General features: G+C 37.2%; 1 protein-coding gene across 1 annotated transcript in view; it reads right to left on the reverse strand.

Moving 5' to 3' along the window:
• Positions 1 to 23,631, reverse strand: part of ddx31 (DEAD (Asp-Glu-Ala-Asp) box polypeptide 31) — a 133,189-nt gene that overhangs the window by 45,056 nt on the left and 64,502 nt on the right. The window contains exons 15-18 of the mRNA XM_039764299.1: positions 23,151 to 23,210; positions 12,757 to 12,807; positions 12,489 to 12,628; positions 3,023 to 3,092 (exon numbers count right to left, since the gene is read on the reverse strand). Coding sequence (XP_039620233.1) covers positions 3,023 to 3,092; positions 12,489 to 12,628; positions 12,757 to 12,807; positions 23,151 to 23,210 — 321 coding nt within the window. The remainder of the gene's footprint in view (positions 1 to 3,022; positions 3,093 to 12,488; positions 12,629 to 12,756; positions 12,808 to 23,150; positions 23,211 to 23,631) is intronic.

Genomic DNA, 23,631 nt, shown 5'->3' on the forward strand with positions numbered 1-23,631 from the left:
AAAAAAAAAAAAAAAAGAGAAATCACATGTACGAGTACCTGTACATCAGTATTCACAGCCTTTGCTCAATACTTTGTCGATGCACCTTTGGCAGCCTCAAGTCTATTTGAATATGATGCCACAAGCTTGGCACACCTATCCTTGGCCAGTTTCGCCCATTCCTCTTTGCAGCACCTCTCAAGCTCCATCAGGTTGGATGGCAAGTGTCGGTGCACAGCCATTTTCAAGATCTCTCCAGAGATGTTCAATCAGATTCAAGTCTGGGCTCTGGCTGGGCCACTCAAGGACATTCACAGAGTTGTCCTGAAGCCACTCCTTTGATATCTTGGCTGTGTGCTTAGGGTCGTTGTCCTGCTGAAAGATGAACCGTCGCCTCAGTCTGAGGTCAAGAGCACTCTGGAGCAGGTTTTCATCCATGATGTCTCTGTACATTGCTGCAGTCATCTTTCCCTTTATCCTGACTAGTCTCCCAGTTCCTGCCGCTGAAAAACATCCCCACAGCATGATGCTGCCACCACCATGCTTCACTTTAGGGATGGTATTGGCCTGGTGATGAACGGTGCCTGGTTTCATCCAAACATGACGCCTGGCATTCACACCAAAGAGTTCAATCTTTGTCTCATCAGACCAGAGAATTTTGTTTCTCATGGTCTGAGAGTCCTTCAGGTGCCTTTTGGCAAACTCCAGGCGTGCTGCCATGTGCCTTTTACTAAGGAGTGGCTTCCGTCTGGCCTGATTGATGGATTGCTGCAGAGATGGTTGTCCTTCTGAAAGGTTCTCCTCTCTCCATAGAGGACCTCTGGAGCTCTGACAGAGTGACCATTGGGTTCTTGGTCACCTCCCTGATTAAGGCCCTTCTCCCCTGATTGCTCAGTTTTGTTGGTCGGTTAGCTCTAGTAAGAGTCCTGGTGGTTTCTAACTTCTTTTCAATTTTGAGCTTCATGGCAAAGGCTGTGAATACTTATGTACATGTGCTTTCTCAATTTGGTAATTTTTAATAAATTTGCAAAAATTTCAAGTAAACTTTTTTGACGTTGTCATTATGGGGTGTTGTGTGTAGAATTCTGAGGAAAAAAATGAATTTAATCCATTTTGGAATAAGGCTGTAACATAACAAAATGTGGAAAAAGTGATGCACTGTGAATAATTTCCGGATGCACTGTATATGCTGTAGAATCAATTTCCATATGTATCTTACCAACTACACTGAAACAAATAACTACTTAAATGGTTAAGGTTATCCCTAGACATTTTTATTAAACAGTTCTGATTCGCTATCGAAGGAAAAATCCTATTTAGTAAATTGGCAAAGTTCACATCAAAAGTGATGTCCAAAGGTCAGTAACCAGACATAATAACTACGTATCCTGATGTTTTTTGAGCTTCAAGGTGGGTCTTAAGTTCACGTTTTGCTGTTGACTAGACTTTCTTTTTATCAATCAGACAGTCAATAAATTTTACAGTGCACATCAGCACTGTAATTTGGGAGAACCTAACCAAAGAACACCCGCTATGGCACCTCATGACTCATGAGGCAGAATTTTATTTTAAGATGGACGGCTGCCACTCTGATGAGACAGGCAAAAGTCAGCCACAGAGAGAGGGAGGCGAAGCCAGATTCACAGATGGGTCTCCCAAGCATAACTTCCTGCCTCCTTCCACTGTACCAAGATCTGTGACACCTCCGTCATCTAAGCTCACACAGATAATCAGCTTGATTGGTGTCTGTCTTATTTTTGAGTGTCCACTGAGACAGTATTAAAAATTCAAACAAAATGTCAGATCAATGATGTACTACAAGTAACAAATTTTGAAGAGGAAAATAAATAAAGATAAACTGACAATACAGTGTATTGACAATTTGAGTTAATAAAAGACACTGAGGATCAAAAGATGATTCATAACTGAAAAATAAAGTTACAGGTATGAACTATTAAAAAACAAAACAGAAAAGGCGAGTTTTTAAGCTTGATTTGAATGCTACAATTTACACAGCTTTAAAGAATGACCTAGGAAGAATTATAGTACAGAGAGTAGCAGTCACCAAATTAAATGAGTGCTGAGAATCGTCATCAATAATTATTCTTTGACAAAGGCCTAATCTAAATCAATCTACAAAATTACCATACATACAGTACATCAGAGCAATTACAAAATACAATGTTAGCAAGCAACAAAAACAAAATTGCATTAATAAGTTACAAAGTAAGACACTGAAGTAGTGAGAAGGTTGGCGTCAGAGGATCTCAGGTACCTGGAAAGTTGATATCATATTAAGGCCTACAATGAACTGGTATCTTAGGCAGGGTTGTTTCCTGCCTTGTGCCCATTACTGCAGGGAAAGACTCTGGTTACATGTGAATCTGAACTAGATTAAGTGCATAAGAAAATTAAGGATAATTGATTCAGTAAATATTCAGCACACAGTTTTATTTATTTATCTTATTTATAGTACCTCTAAATTGACACATAAAGCATAATTAAAATGCACAGTGAAACAGAATGACAGAAACAGTACCACTATCCATTTATCTATTCTCTAACCTGTTGTATATAATTTGCTATAGCTTTATGGGAAGCTAAAGTCTATCCAGATAGCAGGGGATGCAAAGTAGGAACTAACCAGTCCACAGCAAGGCACACTCACTCATTATGTGCCAATTTAGAACTGCCAATTAATTTATTCTCTATGTGTTCAGAACATGAGAAGAAAAGTTGAGTGCCATGAAAAATTCCACACAAACCCTAGAAGAACATGTAAACTCTATACAAATATAATTTGAATTCAGTCTCCTGCAACTTCTGCCCAGAATTAACACGTGAAAACAAAAACAGTGTGCATAACATAAAAAAATATGTATAAGAAGAAAATAAAAACTGCAGACAAAAATAGACATAACACAAAATTATCACCAACGTTACTTAAGTTAAATAATAGCCTGGTGAAAAGACTGATACTGTAATTCCTAAGTTATGTTAAGAGAATTTTACTTCTTTTACATCTTAACAGATAAGGACTAACCTTCCTGCCTTTATAGTGGTCATCTAGCAGCAGACTGGCCAAAACCGTTTCCATTTTGATCTCTTCCATGCTGATAAAAAAAAAGAAAGGTCCACTGATACATGTAACAGTCTTGAAATGATATAGCACCCTGTTATTTTTGTCAGAAGTAAATCAGAAGGCAGTTAAATAAGTAATATGGATTTCTAAAATGCTTTCTATAATGTGTAGATGGGTAGGAAAAAATGAAACCTACCATGTAAGAAAAAAGGTAACATTACAATATCATACTTTAGAGGCAGAAAAAGAGGTAGATGGGGAAATTAGTGGATGGTGCTGCCAAAGACTGAAAACTGAAGTTGAGAAGCAGATAATTTTTTTCTGTGGTACCAAAGACAGCTATCAAATATGGTATCTTCTCCAAAAAAGGTGGCAATATTTCACAATCCTGTTCAACTGGTGTGTGGGTGTGTTTGTGTGTGTCCTGTGGTGGGTTGGCACCCTGCCCGGGATTGGTTCCTGCCTTGTGCCCTGTATTGGCTGGGATTGGCTCCAGCAGACCCCCGTGACCCAGCGAATTCAGCGGGTTGGAAAATGGATGGATGGATGGATGTTCAACTGGACAACTCCTTTGACAATTTCAGAATAAAACTGTGTATGTCACTTTAGGGGTCACCTGAACATGTATTAATACTATAATTATCTTTTAATATGATGGTGTAAGGATGATGAATGAGGTTTTGTTTTCCCCTGGACTAGCTGGGGGTGAATTGTATATGTATAGCATGGTCATGATCCTTTGGTGATGCTTGCCCACAACACTCCTAAAACCCTTTCAAGACCAAAAATAGGGCAGCAGCACTCAGGTATAGAATCTGCTCATCTAAATATCAAAAAACGTTCTCCAGTAAATAATGACATCACAAAATGTACCCAATACCAGAAGGGTGCAGCACATTACTGGCGGCCCTGGGGTAAAATTAATATTGCATTGCATTAAATCACAAAACACAAATAACTGAAACTAAACTAAACAACAAGTATGTACAGCTGGTCAACCTTATACTTAAACATCCTACAGTTTTGATAACACAGTACCACATAGAACTGAAAAACTATCACTAACTGACAGCTGATCCCTCAGCAGAGATGTGCTGTTGTGGCCAAGGGATTGCTAAAAATGTCAGTTCTTCCTTCCAGCAATTTGGAAATGTGCACTAAGGATGCTGGGAATTATACAGCACAACACTGTTTGGATTTTGCTTTTTCCCCTAACAGATTCATTATATTCTGTTTTTAAAAGACACATTTAAAATACTGTTTGTTTAAAAACAAAAGTAATAAGCATGCCATTAAAATTAAAATAAGCAGTTAAATAGGAAAACCATGACTTACAAACCCGAAAAAATTAGGCTGAAGCCAAAAAGGTGCTGAATCAGCAGCTACCTGTAGTAGGGGGTTTCAATCTCCATTTTACTTTTTTTCAGACTGACAAAGGTGTTTCTTCCCCATAATTAATAATTATCACTTCAGTGATTGTTGTTGTGCACAATGTAAAGAGAACATGGCAGTGCATATTAAACAGACAGCTGAAAGTAATATATTCTGAAATGGTGTTGTTTTAAAATTTTAATAACTTGTGAGGCCAAAGGAGTGGAAACCCCACTTGCTTCTTCAAAAATATATGTGTCAGTTTTTCCTTTTAAACATAAGCAAAATGCCTTGGAAACATAACCTTTATTATGCTGAAAACTACATTTTGAGTGTATAAAATTAAGAATTTTAGGTCTAAATCCACATTAAGGTCTTATTGGAAACAATTATTTAATTACATAAAATTCTTCATGTTCTTCTGTGTTAAGATGTGCTCAGGTGATAAAGGCTGGATTTTGAACAAATAACTCCAACAAGTTTCCATTGATAAACCGAGTAAAACAATTTATTCACCAAAGAAGGATTATAGAAGTTGGATACAGAAGTAGGACAACAAACAAATAACACAAAGCATTAAATCTAATATAGCTTGGTTTCCTTCTCTCTTTCTTTAATAAAAACGGAACAGGCATATCAGTTATATTTCCCCTTTTAAACTGGATAAATTACTTATTTAAGACTTGCTTTTAAATGCTGTTTTGCAAGATTCCTAATACCTTTGCCAGTTGAATGGATAAATCTTAGTCTGTTTTACAAATTCCTATGCGTGAATGCTTGGATATAGCTGACATTTCTTCTCCCATAACTCGTCTGTGCAGAAGTGTACCTTTGTGTAGTGAACCTGATACATAGCTGCAAATCTGCCAGAATAGACTTATGCTCTCATGAGTTTACTTTTCATAGTAAATTTGAGGGAGGAAAGTTATAAAAGTTAAGGATTTACCAGACTTGTAAATTACTAATTTTAGCCCTAGCCGGTGGCACAATACATGACTTCTACACAGCAGGGATGACAGATGATACAACTAGTTATCATAGGATATCACGAATTAGATGACTAAGTGACAATTTTCCAGCACAGTTTCACATTTCCAAAAATACCACAAGCCTGTCCCGTTTTCTGACACCCAATATTATTTAGCCTGACACAGCCAGTGCCATGCAAACGCATTACAGGTACGGCAGGTTCAACCACAATCTCTGCCCCCTTTTTTTCTTTTTTCCACTCTTTTGTGGTATGTTAAACACAAGATATTGACAAGTTAGTTCTTCTTCTGTTTGCGTGGTCTAAAACACCCACATTCATTTTTATAGTAATAATAATTTATTTTATTTATAGGTGCCTTTCAAGGCACACAATGACACCTTACAGAACACATTGATAACAACATTCACAATATAAAATGTATAAAATATTACATTGCAATAAAACCAGGATAAATACAATAATAAAATTGAATTTAAATTTATCAGCTAAAATGATCAGACAGAATAAGCCATCTTAAAAAGATGTTTTTTAAGATGAGATTTAAAGGTAGGAAGAGAGTCGATATTACGAATGTCTTGTGGGAGAGAGTTCCAGAGGCAAGGGGCCACTTGACTGAAAGCACTAAACCCCATGGTAGTCCAGCGAGCAAGAGGTATAATAAGATTAACAGAGGAAGAAGAGCTAAGGATACGAGAAGGAATGGAGATGTGAAGAAGATCAGAAAGATAAGTAGGTGCCAGATTATGAAGGGTCTTGTAAGTAATAAGCAGAAGCGTAAAATCAATGTGATATTTAATAGGGAGCCAGTGAAGCTGTTGAAGGACAGCAATAATGTCTTTTATGGAAGGAATTCTAGTAATAATATGAGCTGCAGCATTCTGAACCAACTGGAGTTTGTAAAGGAGTTTGTGAGGAAGACCAGAAAGGATAGAATTGCAATAATCAATAGGAGATGTAACCAGAGCATAAACAAGAATGGCAGTGAAGGTAGCCGAGATGGGCGTAAACGGTTGATATTATGTAGATGGAATTGCATTATGTACACTGTATTTCTGAGTGTGCGCTCATTGGATGTTAACTCTCACACAGACAGAGCCTTACCCTACAACTTAAAACAAAATCAAACCTGTTCGATTTCATTGGAGCGAGTTGTAGACTAGTTGGACTGAGTCTCTGGGTATGTCATACCACACAACTGTCAGCCACAGGAGCATGCCGCAACTGCCTTCAGTTCACTAAGATTGTGTAATTGAAGTCTGCAACTAAAAATCGCTGGAAAAGTTGAGTACAGTGACAACCAACAAGCACAAATAAATGTGCTACTATATATATTTGCGTATCAACTGGCTCCTCTTTATATGGAGAAGTAGTATTTCCTTACTACAGTTTCTAAGCTTCTTGCTCTGTCAACTAGAATAAGCCCACCAACCATAGACATCAACCTCATTTCAGCTGCTTGTACTTACAATCTCACCTGCTTTGGTCACTATCAAGAGGCAAAGGTGAAGTTGTAGCTCATACTTCACCACCAATGCCTGGTACCATACCTGCAAAACATCTGACTCTGCATCTATTCTTTGGTCAAATTTATGACCATCTCTATTCAAGCAAGTAACATGACTCTAAAGTACTTGAACCCCATCACTTGGCACCCTGTATTTTCAAGGAGTAAGCTGCTCTATTCTGGGTCAGGATCAAGACCTTAGATTTAGAAATGCTCATTCTCATGATCAGCTGTAAAGTCTTGGGTGTGTCTCATGGGTTTAGATGTGTCTTTAAATAAAGGAAAAGATTTCCATGTGACATAGCCAATAACACGATTTCTGCTTACGTTAGAGCGGAGGGGAACTTTCTGAAAGACTGCTGACAGCTCTTCTTCATCTAACAATCAAAGCCTCATCCCTACCCCTTCATCCGCTAGATAACCACATTATCTCCAGTTCTCATCTTTCAAGACCTTGCTTCTGACCAGAACGGAAGTCCGTGAAGAAACTATAAAATGGCTAAGGAAGAAGACATTTTCTCTTTTGAACATTCTTTATTTTTGCAATGTTTTTTCGATCGGACATTAAATGGGGTCACCCCTGGTACCTTAATCCTTCCTTCTGTTTAGTTCTCTTATTTCACAATGGATTATACTCTAATGTGACGTAGAATACATTACTATCCAAAATATAATTTGAAAGTTTGGTTTATAGGAATTGTGGTCTAGTGGCTAAAATGGCAGATTAAACTGCAAAGGCTACTAATTTAATCCTCATCACTGATTTCTGTTTGACACTAAGACATTTACTTCAGTTGTCACATCTGACACTGTAAAAATCTAGAAACCATCAAAAATAAACCAATAAACACACATAAATAACAAAATAAATGTAACCCTTTTAAACATTTTACAGTAGGTGGCATGGTGGCACAGTGGATTAGCACTGCTGATCGGACACCTCTAGCATCCTTAGTTTGAATTCTAGGTCAGGACTCTCTCTTTGTGGTATTTGCAGGTTCTGTCCAAGTCTGCATGAGTTTTTTCCAAAATCCCGAACATGTGTGTGTTAGAATAATTGACAGTTTTAAAAATGTCCCTTCATGGACAATAATGGTAACATGTATGTTCACAATATACCATTTTTAGTCATGAAAAAAAAAATCAAAGGTTAACAGTAACTGCAAAATTCTAATAAACTAGCAATATCATAATTACAAATTTATAAATTAATAAACAAAATGAGTTAAATATAAAAGAAGGAGAGAGTGCAGGAGATAACCCAAATGTAGCTGACCTGCGTAACTAAGCTATGAGAGCATCTGATCCATTCAATGGACGCAGTTGCCGTGTTATCAATTACATAGAGCAAAGTCACACACCGCCTTCTGGCCTTGGTGCTAAATTAACTTGTCAGTGCTGTCTCTACGATTTTCGCTTCATAAAGGCAGACGGCAATTTGCTGTGACAGCACTTACTGCTGCTCTGTGATGGCTGCCTATCCGGATATTTGCTGCAATTTATCAGCCTGGGCTGATGTGCTTACAGGCTCACCAAGCACCTTGGATCAGAGGCATGCAACGGATTCACCTTCCAAAATAAATAAAGGACTAGCAGTTAAACCTTCAATTTTTTTTTAAAATTTAATTTGATAAAAAGAATTTAGAATTTATTTTACTTCTCAGGGTACATGAAGCATATTTCTTTGAGATTTTCAATATCACCTAAAATAGGACCCAACCTTGAACCATCCCAAACTACCCTTGATTTCCAAACCAACAAGACCAATTTGACAAATTTCAAAATAAATTAAGTCAGTCTTCAGGACTGGGCACTAACAGGACCTCAGAATAACAATAATGTGCAGTCTGCACAAGCAGGCTTCATCCTTCATATTCTGTCTTTAACTGGGCCTTGTCACAAAGAGCTCATTACTGGAATCTGCCTTTAGAAAAAAGCCATCTCAATCTCATGACAATCATTTGGCAGTGAAATACTGAAAGTTAAACAGCTAAAAAAAATCTCCAATACACAAACAAGTTTTACTCCCATTCTCCCAATTACCGCAGCATATGGAGGTAACAGGAAGGGTGACACACTGACATAGCTTTAAAGGGAAGTGTGAACAATGGCAGCAAAAATGTGTGCTCCTATACTGAGGGCATCATCCAGGGCAGGAAACTTTTTTTTTTTGCTATTTTTATTAATCAGAATGATCTCAAATTCAGGTTATGTGCCACTTCCTAGTTGGATAATGGCACTGACGGCTCACTGACTAGGTGCAATTAGGTATGTGTGACTAAAATGTGCATACTGCTCTCCCTACAAAGATCCACGCAGACAGATCCATACATTATTTCCTACCTATTCTAGACTACTTTAAATGTTTTAATACACTAAACAAATCCATTTCTTTATTTTTCCACATCAGTTTGCAAATCGCAAGTTTTGCTCAATTATTTTCACAGTTCTAGAACTGGAGCACTAGCAGGAGAAATGAGTCAATGAATTAGTCTGTGGTTCAAACAACCCATTTAATACAGAATTTTTCAGTAGTAAACAAAATCCCAAGGGAATGTACTGGTAGTAACTCTCAGGTGTTTCCAAATTTCTACACAAAGTTTCTTTATTAAATTAACTTGCACTTAAAATAGCATTGACTGCTCAATTATCAGCATCATGTAAGGCTGTTAAAAACAGACTGGGTAGCATCAATTGATTGTGTGTGCGATTATACAGTATAGAACAAGAATGGTTATGACTAAAGGTTTACATGGCTGTGAGTGTGGCGCCTTAAATGCATAGGCCTAAATATATTAGAAACAGAAAGCCTATGGGGTTACAGCAATTGACTGTAAGAGACAATGAAAAGGGCCAATTAAAGCTGACACACGTTGTTTAGAGTAACTAGACAAGGTGTTCTGAAAGACGCACAGATGAATAATAGCGGACAAAAGATTTCTATCCCGTTTAGCAGAAACAAAAGCAATGCACTTGTAGTCAGTTAACCAACATAAACACCAAATATTAAGGATTGGAATCACATTGCAGGGTCTGCTGGACCTCATTTACCACACATTCACACTGATGGCATGACCAGGATACTGCAAAAACATTCTGGTGAAGTGTGAAATATGCAGATTGGTGGTGGCAATGTAATGTTATGAGCAGTGATCAGTAGCATGCACTGAATTTCTTAATCAAAACAAAGGAGCATTTGAATGCCAGACACTTTTTGAAGATCAGAATGACACAGAATATTTAATTACAGACTGTTGATCAGGTGTATTCTTTCTTAGCAGCATTTCATCCCTTTCTACATTTCAGCAGGGTAGCACTCCATGTCACAAGATATGGAAATTAGTTAAATTGTTCATGTAACTTGACAATGAATTCAACTTAATTAAGTACTTTCTAAAGGTAAGATCTATAGGACAAGATGGAACAAGCTACTTCTGTCAACATTAACCACTAGTTTAATGAATATCCCAACCAAAAATGACATTCTTTTATGTTACTTGTTCCATGTGTTTTGTAGTAATGACTAAGAAAATGTGTAATGTCATGTTTTCATGGAAAAGAAAGATAAAATAAATATGATATAATACAAGCTGCTGGTGATCAGTTCTATACAGTGGAAAAAGATATGAAAAACATCCAAAAAGACAGGACTCTTGACCAATGAATAAGGAGGAGAGGCAGATCTTCAATTCAAAAGTACAGTATTAGATAGATAGATAGATAGATAGATAGATAGATAGATAGATACTTTATTAATCCCAGGGGGAAATTCACATATTATGTGTGTCCTGTTTAAATTGTGTGTTCAGTTTTCTGGAAGTATCCTTTTAACAATATTTTAGTAAAAAATTGATATGTTTTGCATGATGTGAACAAACATCTGGATAACTGGCATGTATATTATGCAACACAAGTAACACAAAATTTTTTTTCCCCTTCATGGATGTTTTTCATATTGTTTGCCATTGTACAGTATTTGTCACCATTGACTTGTATTATATTTGAAATATTTTTACCCTCATTCTCCATTAACAAAAACACAAGATTACATTTTTTTCTCTGTTAAGGCATACATCGGTATCAGCATCACAAATGTTTTGGGGATGTGAAAGGAAAAATAGAAAACAGGCACAAGTAGATCATGTCAACAACTATGAGGCATTAGCATTTACTACTGCCCCAGTGTACCAGCCTTAGTCAATTAAATTCAACTCTAGTTTCAAATATGGCAGCATATGCCAAACCCAATGGGAACAAAATGCAAAATAAAGTTGTGCAAAATTAGGTGGCAAGCTAACAAGGTAAGGTCATCCTGAAAAGGTCTATTGGTGGTTGAGGGCCTAATAATAAACCCAAGACATAAGAAGAATACATTTCCAGCTACGAGAAAAAACAAAAAAACGGCCAAGGGAAGTTGACCATTGGTCTCTCAAAAATCGCATCTAAACATAAATACTTTCTAGAAAGTATGTGCTTACAAAATTAATAAAGTACACAATGCTAAGCTTCATTAACCCACACCTAGCACAACCTGAGGAACGATGCAAAAGAAGCTTCTCTTTCAAAGCACTCTTTTGAAAACGGAGTTTCAACAGTCTCTCTATATTGCTTCTATTTAATAATAAAATAATTTTTGTAAACATTTTATTGAATTTTTCAAAATCAAATAACATTCCATACAAGCAAGTCAAGTTTTACAAAACTAGGTTTGAAAACAAAGTAATTTTTATTTTTGAATGTCTCGCCCTCCGCCAGTGTTCAGGTTGCACTTAACGTCATCTGTCAGTAAACACATTAATTTGCAGACAGTTTAGAGTTTGTTTTATTGGTGGAAAATGTCTTCCAAAGCAGTACAGCCATGAAAGGATTATTTCATATTATTAACTGCAGAGCTGACAAAGAGTCTGTAGTGTATAGCTCCATAAAGCACTTCAACTTGATACGAATTGACTTGTTTTATCTGTCGTTCACTAATTCTTTTTTGTTTATTTACTATTAAGAGTGTTATACTCTTTATTTCTGCTAAAGCTTTAACTTATCAATCCGGAGTACCATGAAATCAATTTTTTGTGTTGTTTGATAGTCAAGAGTTTAGTATAACTTATTTATCACCAAGCACAATACAGAATGTATGTTATTTATTCCCCTAGATCTTTATTACCTTAGGTAGCACATAGCAGATTTATGAAGGACTGCTCATGATTTTATTTATTTACTACAGTGTCACAGAACTTATTTCAGTTTTTATTTACACTCTGAAGAACTGTATTGAGTTCTTCATTGCTGAAAATATGACAAAACTTTTTTGCACAATCCAAGAGGATGCAAAATTAATAAAAGAGTTATACTTTTTGGCACAAACGTCATGGTTTATCCATGGGTACAAAAACATATAACCACATGCAGCTGACTCAGCTATGAACAGCTATGAACGTAATTTATCTTCATTCAACAGACGTGTCTCTTAAAAACCGAAGAGAAGGTGGTGAATAAAGACAAGTACAGAAGAAGCAGTCTGAGGAACAAATCCAATTAAAGCATAAAAAAAGAAAAACACTTACGTGATATTGTGAGAGGCCAAAACCGAGACATATTCCACTTCAGAGGGAGCCAGAAAGAGCAAGCTGCTCCCCCGTGTTCCAATCCGTGCTGTCCGGCCAACGCGGTGGACATATTCTGTATGTGATCCAGGGGCAGTGTACTTTTGAAGAAGCATACAATAGACCAGTGTCAGTAATGAAGGGTGGTCTCTGTAGTAAACCATAAAACTATCCTAACTTCTCAAAATAATTTGAAATCATCAAGTGTTCATTTTTCAGACTCTCTCACCTGAATGATCCATGTCACTTGAGGAAGGTCAAGACCACGGGCTGCCACATCCTATCAACCAAAAGAAAAAGAAAAAATACTGACACTTTGTAATACTGGCCTTTAACCAAAGGTAGACTAAAGTTTGATTCATTTTTTCAACAATTTAACAAAATCAAAAAAGCAAAATTACAGAAGTTTCAATAAAAACACACAGAAATGGCAATTTAATGAACAGTTAATGGCTTTCTCACATCATTTAGATGTACACATATTGTGCTTTCACATACTACTGATTCTGTTGATCAAACACGGCACACTTGAATTGAAACTGATAGAGGGGTGGATAGATTGAAACTTTATTAAACCCAAAGGAAATTGCAGTGCTATACATATAACAAGAATTATCATAATCTTAAGTATGTTAACAAGCTACAAATACACATGTAACAAAAATTGTCTGTAAGTATATTAACAGTGTAACTATTATTTAGGGTAAAGTGATTCGAACTGCACATACTTACCAGTAAAGATTTCACAGTACAGGATGTCAGCCATTGGCACAGTATATTGCACATACCTGTAGTGTCATTGTCTTTAAGGATGTATGCTAGACTCAGTACCATTCAGCACACAGAAAAGAATGGCACCTTAACCATGGGATAACTCATTACAGAGCCTGACAGCGGTGGGTAGAAACAACCTCACATAGCATGTCTTACAGTAAAGCAGTTGTCTCAGTGTGTTACTGAATGTGCTCCTCATACAAAGGATGAGAGTCATTGTCCAGGATAATAAGCAGTTTTCAGAGTAACCTCTTGTTCTATCACTTCCTCCAGTGACCACACCATGACTCCCAAGATAAATGCCTCTATTTTAATTCATTTATATATTCTGTTGGCATTTGCCTAGAACACTACTGCATGGAAAGTTACACTGGCTATTACAGACTGGTAGAAAACATGTACCTGTGGTCTGCATACACAAAACAACCTCAACCTCTTTAGGAATCAGAGATGATTCCTATCCTTCTTGTATATGGATGGCTTCTGTCTTGGTACTCCACTCACTCCAGATGCAACCAGAAGGATTTCATCACCACCTTCATATCTCCAACATCAACGAGAACCAGGGAAAAAAGTGTGGTCTACCAGTTACGTTACAACAACATTATTTGAATTATAGAAAGTTACAGCTTGGCATAAGAAAGGTTGTGGGCATAGAAAAAAGATACAATTGTTTATTTATGTCAGTCATGTCACAAAATGGAATCTCAGCTCCACCTTTTGGGATGCTACATATGTTATTTTCAAACAAGCCTGCTTTGCTAGAGCATAAAGAGAGTTGTTGTCAATTAATGATGGATAAACAGTTCTTTTTTTTTTTTTTTTTTTTTTTTTTCTCACTCTTCACTGTGATAAACTTGTCCAACAGAACTAAATACATATTATATTACCATGCTGAATGGTGAAAGAGACAGATGTTAAAGAAGGAAATTTAGTTTGATTACCATAACTGGTATTAAAAATTCAAGAAATATAGAAATATATGCCATAATACATGACAACATATTGATTTCCAAAAGAATAAATATGCACATACTTGGAAATCTGGAAGAGAAAAAAGTATGACAATAGGCTTGAATGAACTTTGGGCTGAACTATATTATACTAGACATTAAGCCCGTCACAATAACGGGCGCTAGAACAGTAGTGCATAAACATTAGTAGGAACAGTCTATATTAAATGACAAGGGACCTTGTATGTGGCTGTAATATGCGTCACTGTATTGTGTGCCTTTAATTTTCTCTCTCAGTAATACTGGTTTGTATTTCCGTAAAATGCCTGTAATTTTCTCTGACAGTAATACAGTGGAACCTCGGTTCACGACCATAATTCGTTCCAAAACTCTGGTTGTAACCCGATTTGGTCGTGAACCAAAGTAATTTCCCCCATAGGATTGTATGTAAATACAATTAATCCGTTCCAGACCTTATGAACTGTAAGTAAATATATATTTTTTTAAGTTTTTAAGCACAAATATAGTTAATTATACCATTGAATGCACAGTGTAATAGTAAACTAAATGTAAAAACATTGAATAACACTAAGAAAACTAACACTGCAAGAGTTTGTGCTATAGCTTTATGACCCGCTCGCTAAAAACACTTTTTTTTAATGAGTGTTAAGCACAGGGAAAAAAATGAACATTTAAAAAAAATCTGTAATTTAATAAACAACCAAGAAAAGTAACATTGCAACAATGCACGTGTGTGCGTCTGTCTCTCGCGTATGTGTCTCTCTTAAGCGTGCGCCTCTGTGTCTGTCTCGCACCTGTGTGTGTGTGTGTGTCTGTCTCTCGTGTGTGTATGTGTCTCTCGTGTGTGTGTGTGTCTGTCTCTCACGCGCCTGTGTGTGTGTGTCTCTCTCTCTCTCTGCACACACAGGGAATGCACAGGAAGAGACTGAACACATGCCGTGTGGCCCCGCGCATACGCACTTCACCAGGAGACACACACACACACGGACACCTAGGACGCACACAGGGGTTTTATTAAAGAGCATGTGCAACTTGCATTTTGTCCTACTTTGTCCAGTCTGCAGTAGTCCACAGCTGGTATTTCAAGGCCCTATTTTGTCCATTACTGCCACTCATCCTGTCAAACCTGCACACAAATTCTCCTCTTCACAGTAGAAACTGACACTTGCTATTTTCAACCAGCACTGTTAAATGGTGTTTGAAGCTGTTGTGCATTCAGGCGCCTATCAGGTGACCTTCAGAAACTTGTCTTCTGATTGGGTGGTGACTTTCAGTCTGCCAGATCTCTTCCTTTTAGAGTTTCTTCCAGTTTCCAATTGCCTTTGGATTGTGCAGGACTCACTGACACTTTGATATATATTTTTTTTGTTTTGCAACTTCTGTAAATGAAAGGCCTACACTTCTAATGCTCTGTCTCATTCCATTTGTTAATTGCTGTTTTCTTGCCATTATTACTGGAATTTTCAACTTTATACAATGTAATATTGCCCAAGTAGTACCTCAGAGGATGTCGTAAGACTTTCTGCTCCAACTCTGCTTTAAAACAGACAGAGTTTTAAGTAATCAACAGAAGTTAGGACACCTGTGCAAACTGTTATGCTTTAATTTGCAAGGCTTAATTTACTTTATTTATTGCAGAACATCTGTAGGTTATAACCTATTATTTGTTCCCTGAAGAAGACACATTTGTAATATTCTGAAATTTCCTTTTTTTCAGTTTTTGCTAACCTAAACTTTAAATTTACACCTCTGGCAGGGTACTGCTTACATTTTCACCATTTTAGGTCATTCACTGTATTTCAACTAATTAAATTTGAAGAAAAACTGGAAAAACTGTTCTAAAAATTAGTATACATACAACATATATTCAAAAATGTCTGAGCCAAAAGAAAAAAAAACCTGAGTATTGTATTTCAGACTAAACAGACAAGACTATTATACTCACTAATCATGGCACTGGAGAATGGCAATGTGCTTCAAATTGATTATTAATTGAAAGAATTTTACTGTACTCTGCTCAGGTGACAATAATGACCCTATAAATATGTGCACATGAAAGTATACTTTTAATCTACTACTGAGCTACTCCTTGTCAGTTGATACTAATTATACTAACAAAATAACTTCACTTTGAAGATTCATTTTGATGCTTTCCTTCAAGCTACTTCTCTTTATTTTCCAGACACTTGAACAATCAGGATTGAAAAGACTGCAGTTACTTTATCATGCAAAAAGCAGCAAACAACTTTGCAACATTTCAGCAGAGTTACACTCATTGGGTATATGGGTGTGGCCCGACAGATTTGTTTATAGCTACTAATAGCAAGAATTTAATGCAAATATTTTCAAATGATTTGAGTTAGTCAAACCATTCATTCAGTATTTTGGATGCCAAATCCTGCAGGGCTTCCATCTTTTCAAAGCAAATGAATGCGAATAAAAAATGGAGAGGTCTGCTAATATTCAACCTGCTCAAGTTTAAATGCAGTAATCTTTGGTTTTATATAAATAGAACGTGCCTGTGTCTTTTGCTGACTGCTGAGCTCTAACCCTTCTGTCCCTGAAGCTGCCGCCAGGATTAGCTCTTCTTTGGATTTTCACATTAGACTGCCTGGGGTCTGGCACAGCTCTGGCCATAAGTACAGATGGAGGGCAGCGCCGGGCATTGCCAGGCTGTCAGTCGGATTAAAACGACTCATTTATTCACCAAAGAATCTCGCAAAGCGACTGAAGGGAGGAGGGAGGGAGGCCTCCTAACAGTTCTCATCAACCCAGGCTGCCAAAAGTCATTATTACTGTATGCGGAAAGCGACCTGCAGGGTTGCGCCCCCCAGTTGCTGGGCGACAGATTGCGCCACGTAATCAGTTGAAAAAGGAGGGGCAAGGAAGAAAGTGATTGGTTCCAGTGATCAGAAAGCAGGCTCTTGACGAGAGACACTGAATAACAAGAGCTTACCACGTAACCTTTCATTTTAGGTGAATTACTTAAAAGAAACTCACTATGCAGGATATTTTTATCTGAAAATTAAAGTTTAGCTAAAACTGACATGGCTACTAACAGCTTTAAGTGGACGTCATGCAGCAGATGGACAGAATGGACAATTTGCCCTCGACCTGTTATCCTTCTGCCCTAGCTGAGTAATCTCAAGTCAGCTTCTGCAAAATGCTTGTACCTGCGGAGGGAAAAACATTTTCTGGAAAAAATCTAAGTTACATCACAATGTTATTCATTTTAAAGAATGCATCATTTTTCCAAAAGAGATTTACATACAAACAAGAAATTAAAAAAAAGAAAAAAAAAAAAGGGATTTGGGATTAGATACCGCTATTAACACTGTGTGACCACAAGCAAATCATTTTATCTGCCTGCACTCTAACTGAAAAAAACAAAACAAAAGAAGTGTAACCAATTGAATCTCAGATGTTGTAAGTCACCTTGGATAAAGGCATCAGCCAAATAAATAAATAAATGTAAATGTAATGTAATGACTTGCACACTGGCCACAGTGTCATTTCACCTTCATAACGCTTATGAAATCACCTGATGTGCATTTTATGCGTGTCTTTATTTGTACTTTGCCAATTTCTTATTACATCCTTATTTATTAAAAGGGAGTATGTAATACATCATCAGTGCCAAGACAATAACCTGCACTCCAGGGATCTGGCTCTGCCATGTTTTCCACATTATCAAGGTTTAAGCCCAAAGTTCAAAAATCATGTCTGAGCCATGTTATCAGTCTAATGTTACTTATTAAATTTGTGTAATATTTTTATTAATTATCCTGTTTATCTTTAAAAATGAAATATAAGGCATCTTTACTTATGAAAGAAAACAATTATCACCCAGCATTTCTAAATACTCTGTAGAAGATTATTTAGAAAAATATAGGTGTCAGTTTAACCAAGATTTGTCTTATTAGATTCAACTAATTATGTTAGAAATGGAATACAATTCACCTAGTTAAGAAAAATAAAAGTCACATGCCATTTTAGTTGCAATCCACTCCAGTCAACAGGTGTGAATCATTCTAAAATGCTGTACCATTAGCGACATAAGCAAGCAGCGCTACCAATAATAATAATATATATTATTATTATAATTTTCATCTATAAATGCTTTTCTACCTACTCAAAGCACTTAGTGAGTGGAGATCCACTTGAACCATCACTAATATGTAGCATCCACCCGGATGATGCGACAGCAGCCATTTTTACGCCAGTATGCTCAACACATATTAGCAGTTAGGTTGTGAAGTGGTGAGAGAGATAGCCAATTAGAGACACAGCAGGATTAGAGGGCAAGAATGACTAGGACACATCAGGATACACCCTACTCTTTATGAAGGATGCCCAGCGATCTTTTATAACCACAGAGAGTCAGGACCTCGGTTTTACATCTCATCCGAAAGATGGTGCCAATTTTTACAGCACAGTGTCTCAATCACAGGACTGGGATTTGGAATCCACATTCAGACCACAGGGTTAGCATCACCTGTTGGCCTCACCAACACATCTTCTAGTTGCAACCCAAGCTTTTCCTAGATGGTCTCTCATCCAAGTACTTGCCAGGCCTGAACATGCTTAGCTGCAGGTGGATGACCTGTTCTGAAGTGCATGTGGTATGGCTAATAAAATTATTGTTACCAGCAACACTTTAGCTTAACTTCTGCTGAACATAATAAAAATCAAACCATAATTGCTGCTCTCCACTTGAAGACACTGGAAACTCAATGCTATCAAGTGTCCTAAGCAAATGTGGGAAATATTCAGTTATTTTGACACTTAAGATAGCAGGAGCAGTTGGGTTCTAAATGGTTAACAACAATTTCAACATATAACATGTCTGATTACTCTTCAGTCCTATACAAACAAAATAGCACAGTGTCAGGTTGCCTGGTAGAGAAACTCTTGTTCTTTGGCATGTCAAGTATAGTTATGTTTAGGAAGACTCTAAAGAGTTAACAGTTGGCTTGACTCCTGCGAATAAGTGAAAGAAAACCGTAGAGGTAACAGCAGAAACTCTACAAATCCTCAACTGCTACTCAGGCCTTGTTTCATGTCAGACAGTAGAAGAGAGGACGGCTCTTGGAAGGATTTTATCGGGTCTAATTACTCCCGATAGCTGTAATTTACAGGTTGGCAGCAGGAGGAAAGCGGCAAGATTCACACTTTTTCAGGCCAGCATCTGCCACCATTACATAGCAAACACCACCTTAGGTAGCCAGCAAGCAGAAGAATGGTAAACAAGAAGCCGCATGTGACAGATTAGTAGCACTGGCTAAAGGACTTTCCACTGACAGATCATTTCTCTCACTCCTTGAGTTTATTTTGCGGCAGCTGTCACCAATAAATGAAACGGGTGGGGGCGTCGTTTAATTTTGACCCACCGGCAGCAACCTGTATGCAATTTAGTCTACAGCCTTCATTTATAGAAAATTGCACTTTATTTAAACTGAACGGGTTTGATATTGTGTTTTTTTTTTTAAACGCACAATGCAAGCCAAATGCTAACTGCATTTAAAAAGCTTTGAAGTTTATTTAGAATGACACAGATACAGGATAGGTGTCAGGGGATTGTTGAACCACTTTATGGGGTATAATGTACTATTGGTTCTACATCACCTTAATTGGCTTTTCCCAATCTACAACAGTTGTTACTCAATTTTGAGGACCATTCAGATGGCAAAGCTTCTCACCCTGACATTGAAGAATAAACTCCGTGACTCTGCAAAAGAAACTTAATGTCTTTATGTATCCACACATTGATTGTTTCCATTACTGCCCAAAGTTACAGGTGAGGATGGGGGCACAGACTGACTGGAAAATCAGCTATGACAGTGGACTTAGCTCCATCAGTTTGGGCTACTATGCCAGAAGTACTGACGACATTGCCAGACCAATCCTAAGACCACTTTCACAATCACCTCTACAATCAGTTATGAATACGAAATACTTAACAGTGCAGTCACTTCATGCAGCTGTTTTTATCTTTCATCTTCAAACAGTCTGTCACCCCTCCTCCAGTAAAGAACCACAAATGAGATTTAAAAGGTGCTGCTTCTCATCCTGGCTATATCACACCTCAGCTGTGACCCATTTCACTATGCATAGCATAGTAAATCACATACATAGGTGACCATCAAAACAATATCATACTAAAACACCAGAGACTGTATTCCTTAGACCTCAAAAATGTACAATCAACACATCGCAACTCACCCCTTAATAGTCTGTCAAGATAATCCCAAACAGGGGGTGTGGCATGGGTGGGATTCTTATATTTTTTTAACGGGATTCATCTTAACGGCAAGAATTCAGACAAAATGAGACAGGAAGGCATGGTATAGCAGTCATGGAAACCCTGTACTTCCTAAAAGTTGCTTTGGGATTTGTCTTCACAAAACCATGCAACAGAAAAAAAAAGTATGTGAACCATTTGGGAATACCTGTTTTTTTTTTTTTTTTGCTTTAATTGGTCATAAAATGTGATCTGATTTTCATCAAAGTCACAAGTACAGACAAACACAATGTGCTTAATAACACACAATTATAATCTTTCATGTCTTTATTGAACATACCAATCAAACTTTTACAGTGTACTGTGGAAAAAGAAGGTGAAGCCTTGGATTTAGTAACTGGTCAAAACTCATTTGGTAGTAATAACCACTCGGGTAGGCAGTGTGGTTACTGGATAAGGATTTCAAACCGTGTGGTGTTAGGGTCAAATCCTGCTACTGACACTGTGTGACAATGAGCAAGTCACTTGACCTGCCTGTACTCCAATTGGAAAACCAAAAGAAATGGAACTAGCTGTATCATAAATGTTCTAAGCCGCCTTTGATGAAGATGTCAGCTAAATAATTAAGTATAAAACATTCACTTCCAGTAGCTGTGGATCAGACCTACTCAGGAGGAATTCTGAAACATTCTTTGATATAGAACTGCTCCAGCTTAGCCATATTCCTAGGATGTCTTGTGTGAACTTCTCTCTTGAAGTCGCTCTACAGATTCTCTATTGGGTTAAAACTCAGTCTATTCCAAAAGGTGGATTTTCTTTTTTTGAAGTCATTCTGTAGTAGATTTACTTTGATATTTGCCCTGCTGCATCACTCAACTTTTACAGAGCTTCTGCTGGCAGACAGCCCTGCAGACGTTACATCTTGACAGACTTAGGAATGTATTTTCCTCTTGATAATGGTAAGCTGTCCAAGCCCCAGATTAGAAAAGCAGACCCAAATTATTATGTTCCCTCCACCTTGCTTTACCTTTGTGTTGATGTTTTTTGTATCGATATGCAGTGAACATTATATGCCATATGTATTGCTGCATATTATTCTTGAAGAATTCAAACTTAGCTTCATCAGTCCAAAAATGTTGTCCTAATAGTATTGTGTGGTGTCAAGATGGTCTTTGACAAAACATATGGCATGCAGAGATGTTTTCATTTTAAAAAGCATAGGGTTCATCCTTGGGTGTCTTGCAATGGACACCATGCCAATTCAATGTTTTGCAAAAGGTAGACTCATGAACAGAGATGTTCACATACTCCAATGATTCCTTCAAGCCTTTATCTGTTACTGAACAGTTCCTTAATACTGCGTTGACCAATTTGTGTTCTGCCTTTTCAAGTCATTATGGCTGGGTGTCTCTCTTCAGGTAAAATACTCACAGAATTATTTCTGTTTATACACAGTTTATCTAACTGTGAAGTGATGAATATCTAAACTCTTTAAAATTGCTTTGAATCCCTTTCCAGATTAATGTAAATCAACAAATCTTGAGAGATCTGTTTTTCATAAGGCAAGCTTCACACCAACAAATGATTTTGTGCATTGCAAATTCAAAATGTTTATTTCTAAACCACACCTCCACTCTTATTTCATTGATTGGCTAACTCCTGACTCCAATTAGCTTTTGCTGAAGTCATTATGGGTTCATATGCTTTTTTTATTGTTTGAATGATGTATTTATATGTCAAAGAACACTACAATAATTTGAGCATTATTAGTTAAAACAGATTGTGTTTGTGCATCATTGTAACTCAGATGACGATCAGACCATATTTTAAGAAAGTTTATGCAATAATATTATTTCCAGAGAATTTACTTACATTTACTTGCCACAGTAGACACTGACCTTCCCAAAATCTATGTAAGGAAAAGGCCTGGTCCACTGATTTACAGCCATCATGGAATCTACATCGGTTCTTCTGAAACTAAGATTAAACTTTAGACTGGAAACTCCACTCCAGCATTAAAGCATAGGCTTTCCCAGGTCTAAGAATTGTGTTCTCTTGTGTGCATGACGATGCATACAAATTACCCATTTATAGGCAAAAATCAATTTACTCTACGGCATTAGTGTAACAAAAATTTCCAAATATATTGCAGATGGGAAATCCTACTAAGGAGCCAACACAGTCAAACACACGTAGTCTGAGAGTGGGGGAAAGTAATAAGAAAGTTAGTTATAAAAATGGGAGAATTACCCCAAACCCCCACTTGAGGATGGGAGAAGTGGGTCATATGTTCTGCATTCACAGAAAGTCACCAAATAATCTGTAATTAGCATTCGTGTTCATTATACACACATCATAAAATGCTAGCAGTAAAGAAGTAAAATAAATTTTAAACAATTTGCAGTTCAAATGCAAATCTCAACAATGCCTCCACCATTACCTGTGTTTAAAAATTACTAAGAAAAAAACAAACAAAACTTTTCCCTAACTTTTGCAGTTTTTGGCATTCCTGGTTTTCCAGTGTGCACTCTCCCCTAGCGGCCTACAAACTTTCAGATGCAGCTAAGGGAGCCTGCTGAAGTGGCAGACTTGAAAAGGAGGCGGGATATCAATTGCTCCCAACCCAAGACTTACCGTGCAGAGCAGAATGCCTGACTTCACCTGGGAAAACTTCAGAAAGGCTTCTGTTCTTTCCTAAAGGGTTTAAGAAGAGGGTTTTACATTGGGAATTCATGCAGCAGCTTTCAGAAAATTATCAAAGATGGCTAACTTCAAGTGCTTTCTGGTTGCATGCACAGTGTGTTCTGTTCATGTATCTGTATTGCATTGCAGAGGAAAGTCATTTCCAACTCAGTATTACTCCAAACTAATACTATTTTTTTTTCTTTTGTACTCTGCTGCACTGCAGGAGACCCAAAGATTGACAGGCCACTTTTATTTTACTTACCTGATGACAACACTTTGAACTTAGCATTATTTGAGCACTCTTCATGCAATCAGCAAGGAATGTCTAAATCCAAATGTGCTGTTGGGATGCAGGGTGAAAGGCTAAATGTAATAGTTTGATTCTGTGAAACCTAAACATATGCTTCACATCTTTAGGGATCGAACAGGT

The sequence above is a fragment of the Polypterus senegalus genome, chromosome 9, assembly GCF_016835505.1.
Source record: "Polypterus senegalus isolate Bchr_013 chromosome 9, ASM1683550v1, whole genome shotgun sequence".
In the NCBI taxonomy this organism is placed as follows: Eukaryota; Metazoa; Chordata; class Cladistia; order Polypteriformes; family Polypteridae; genus Polypterus; species Polypterus senegalus.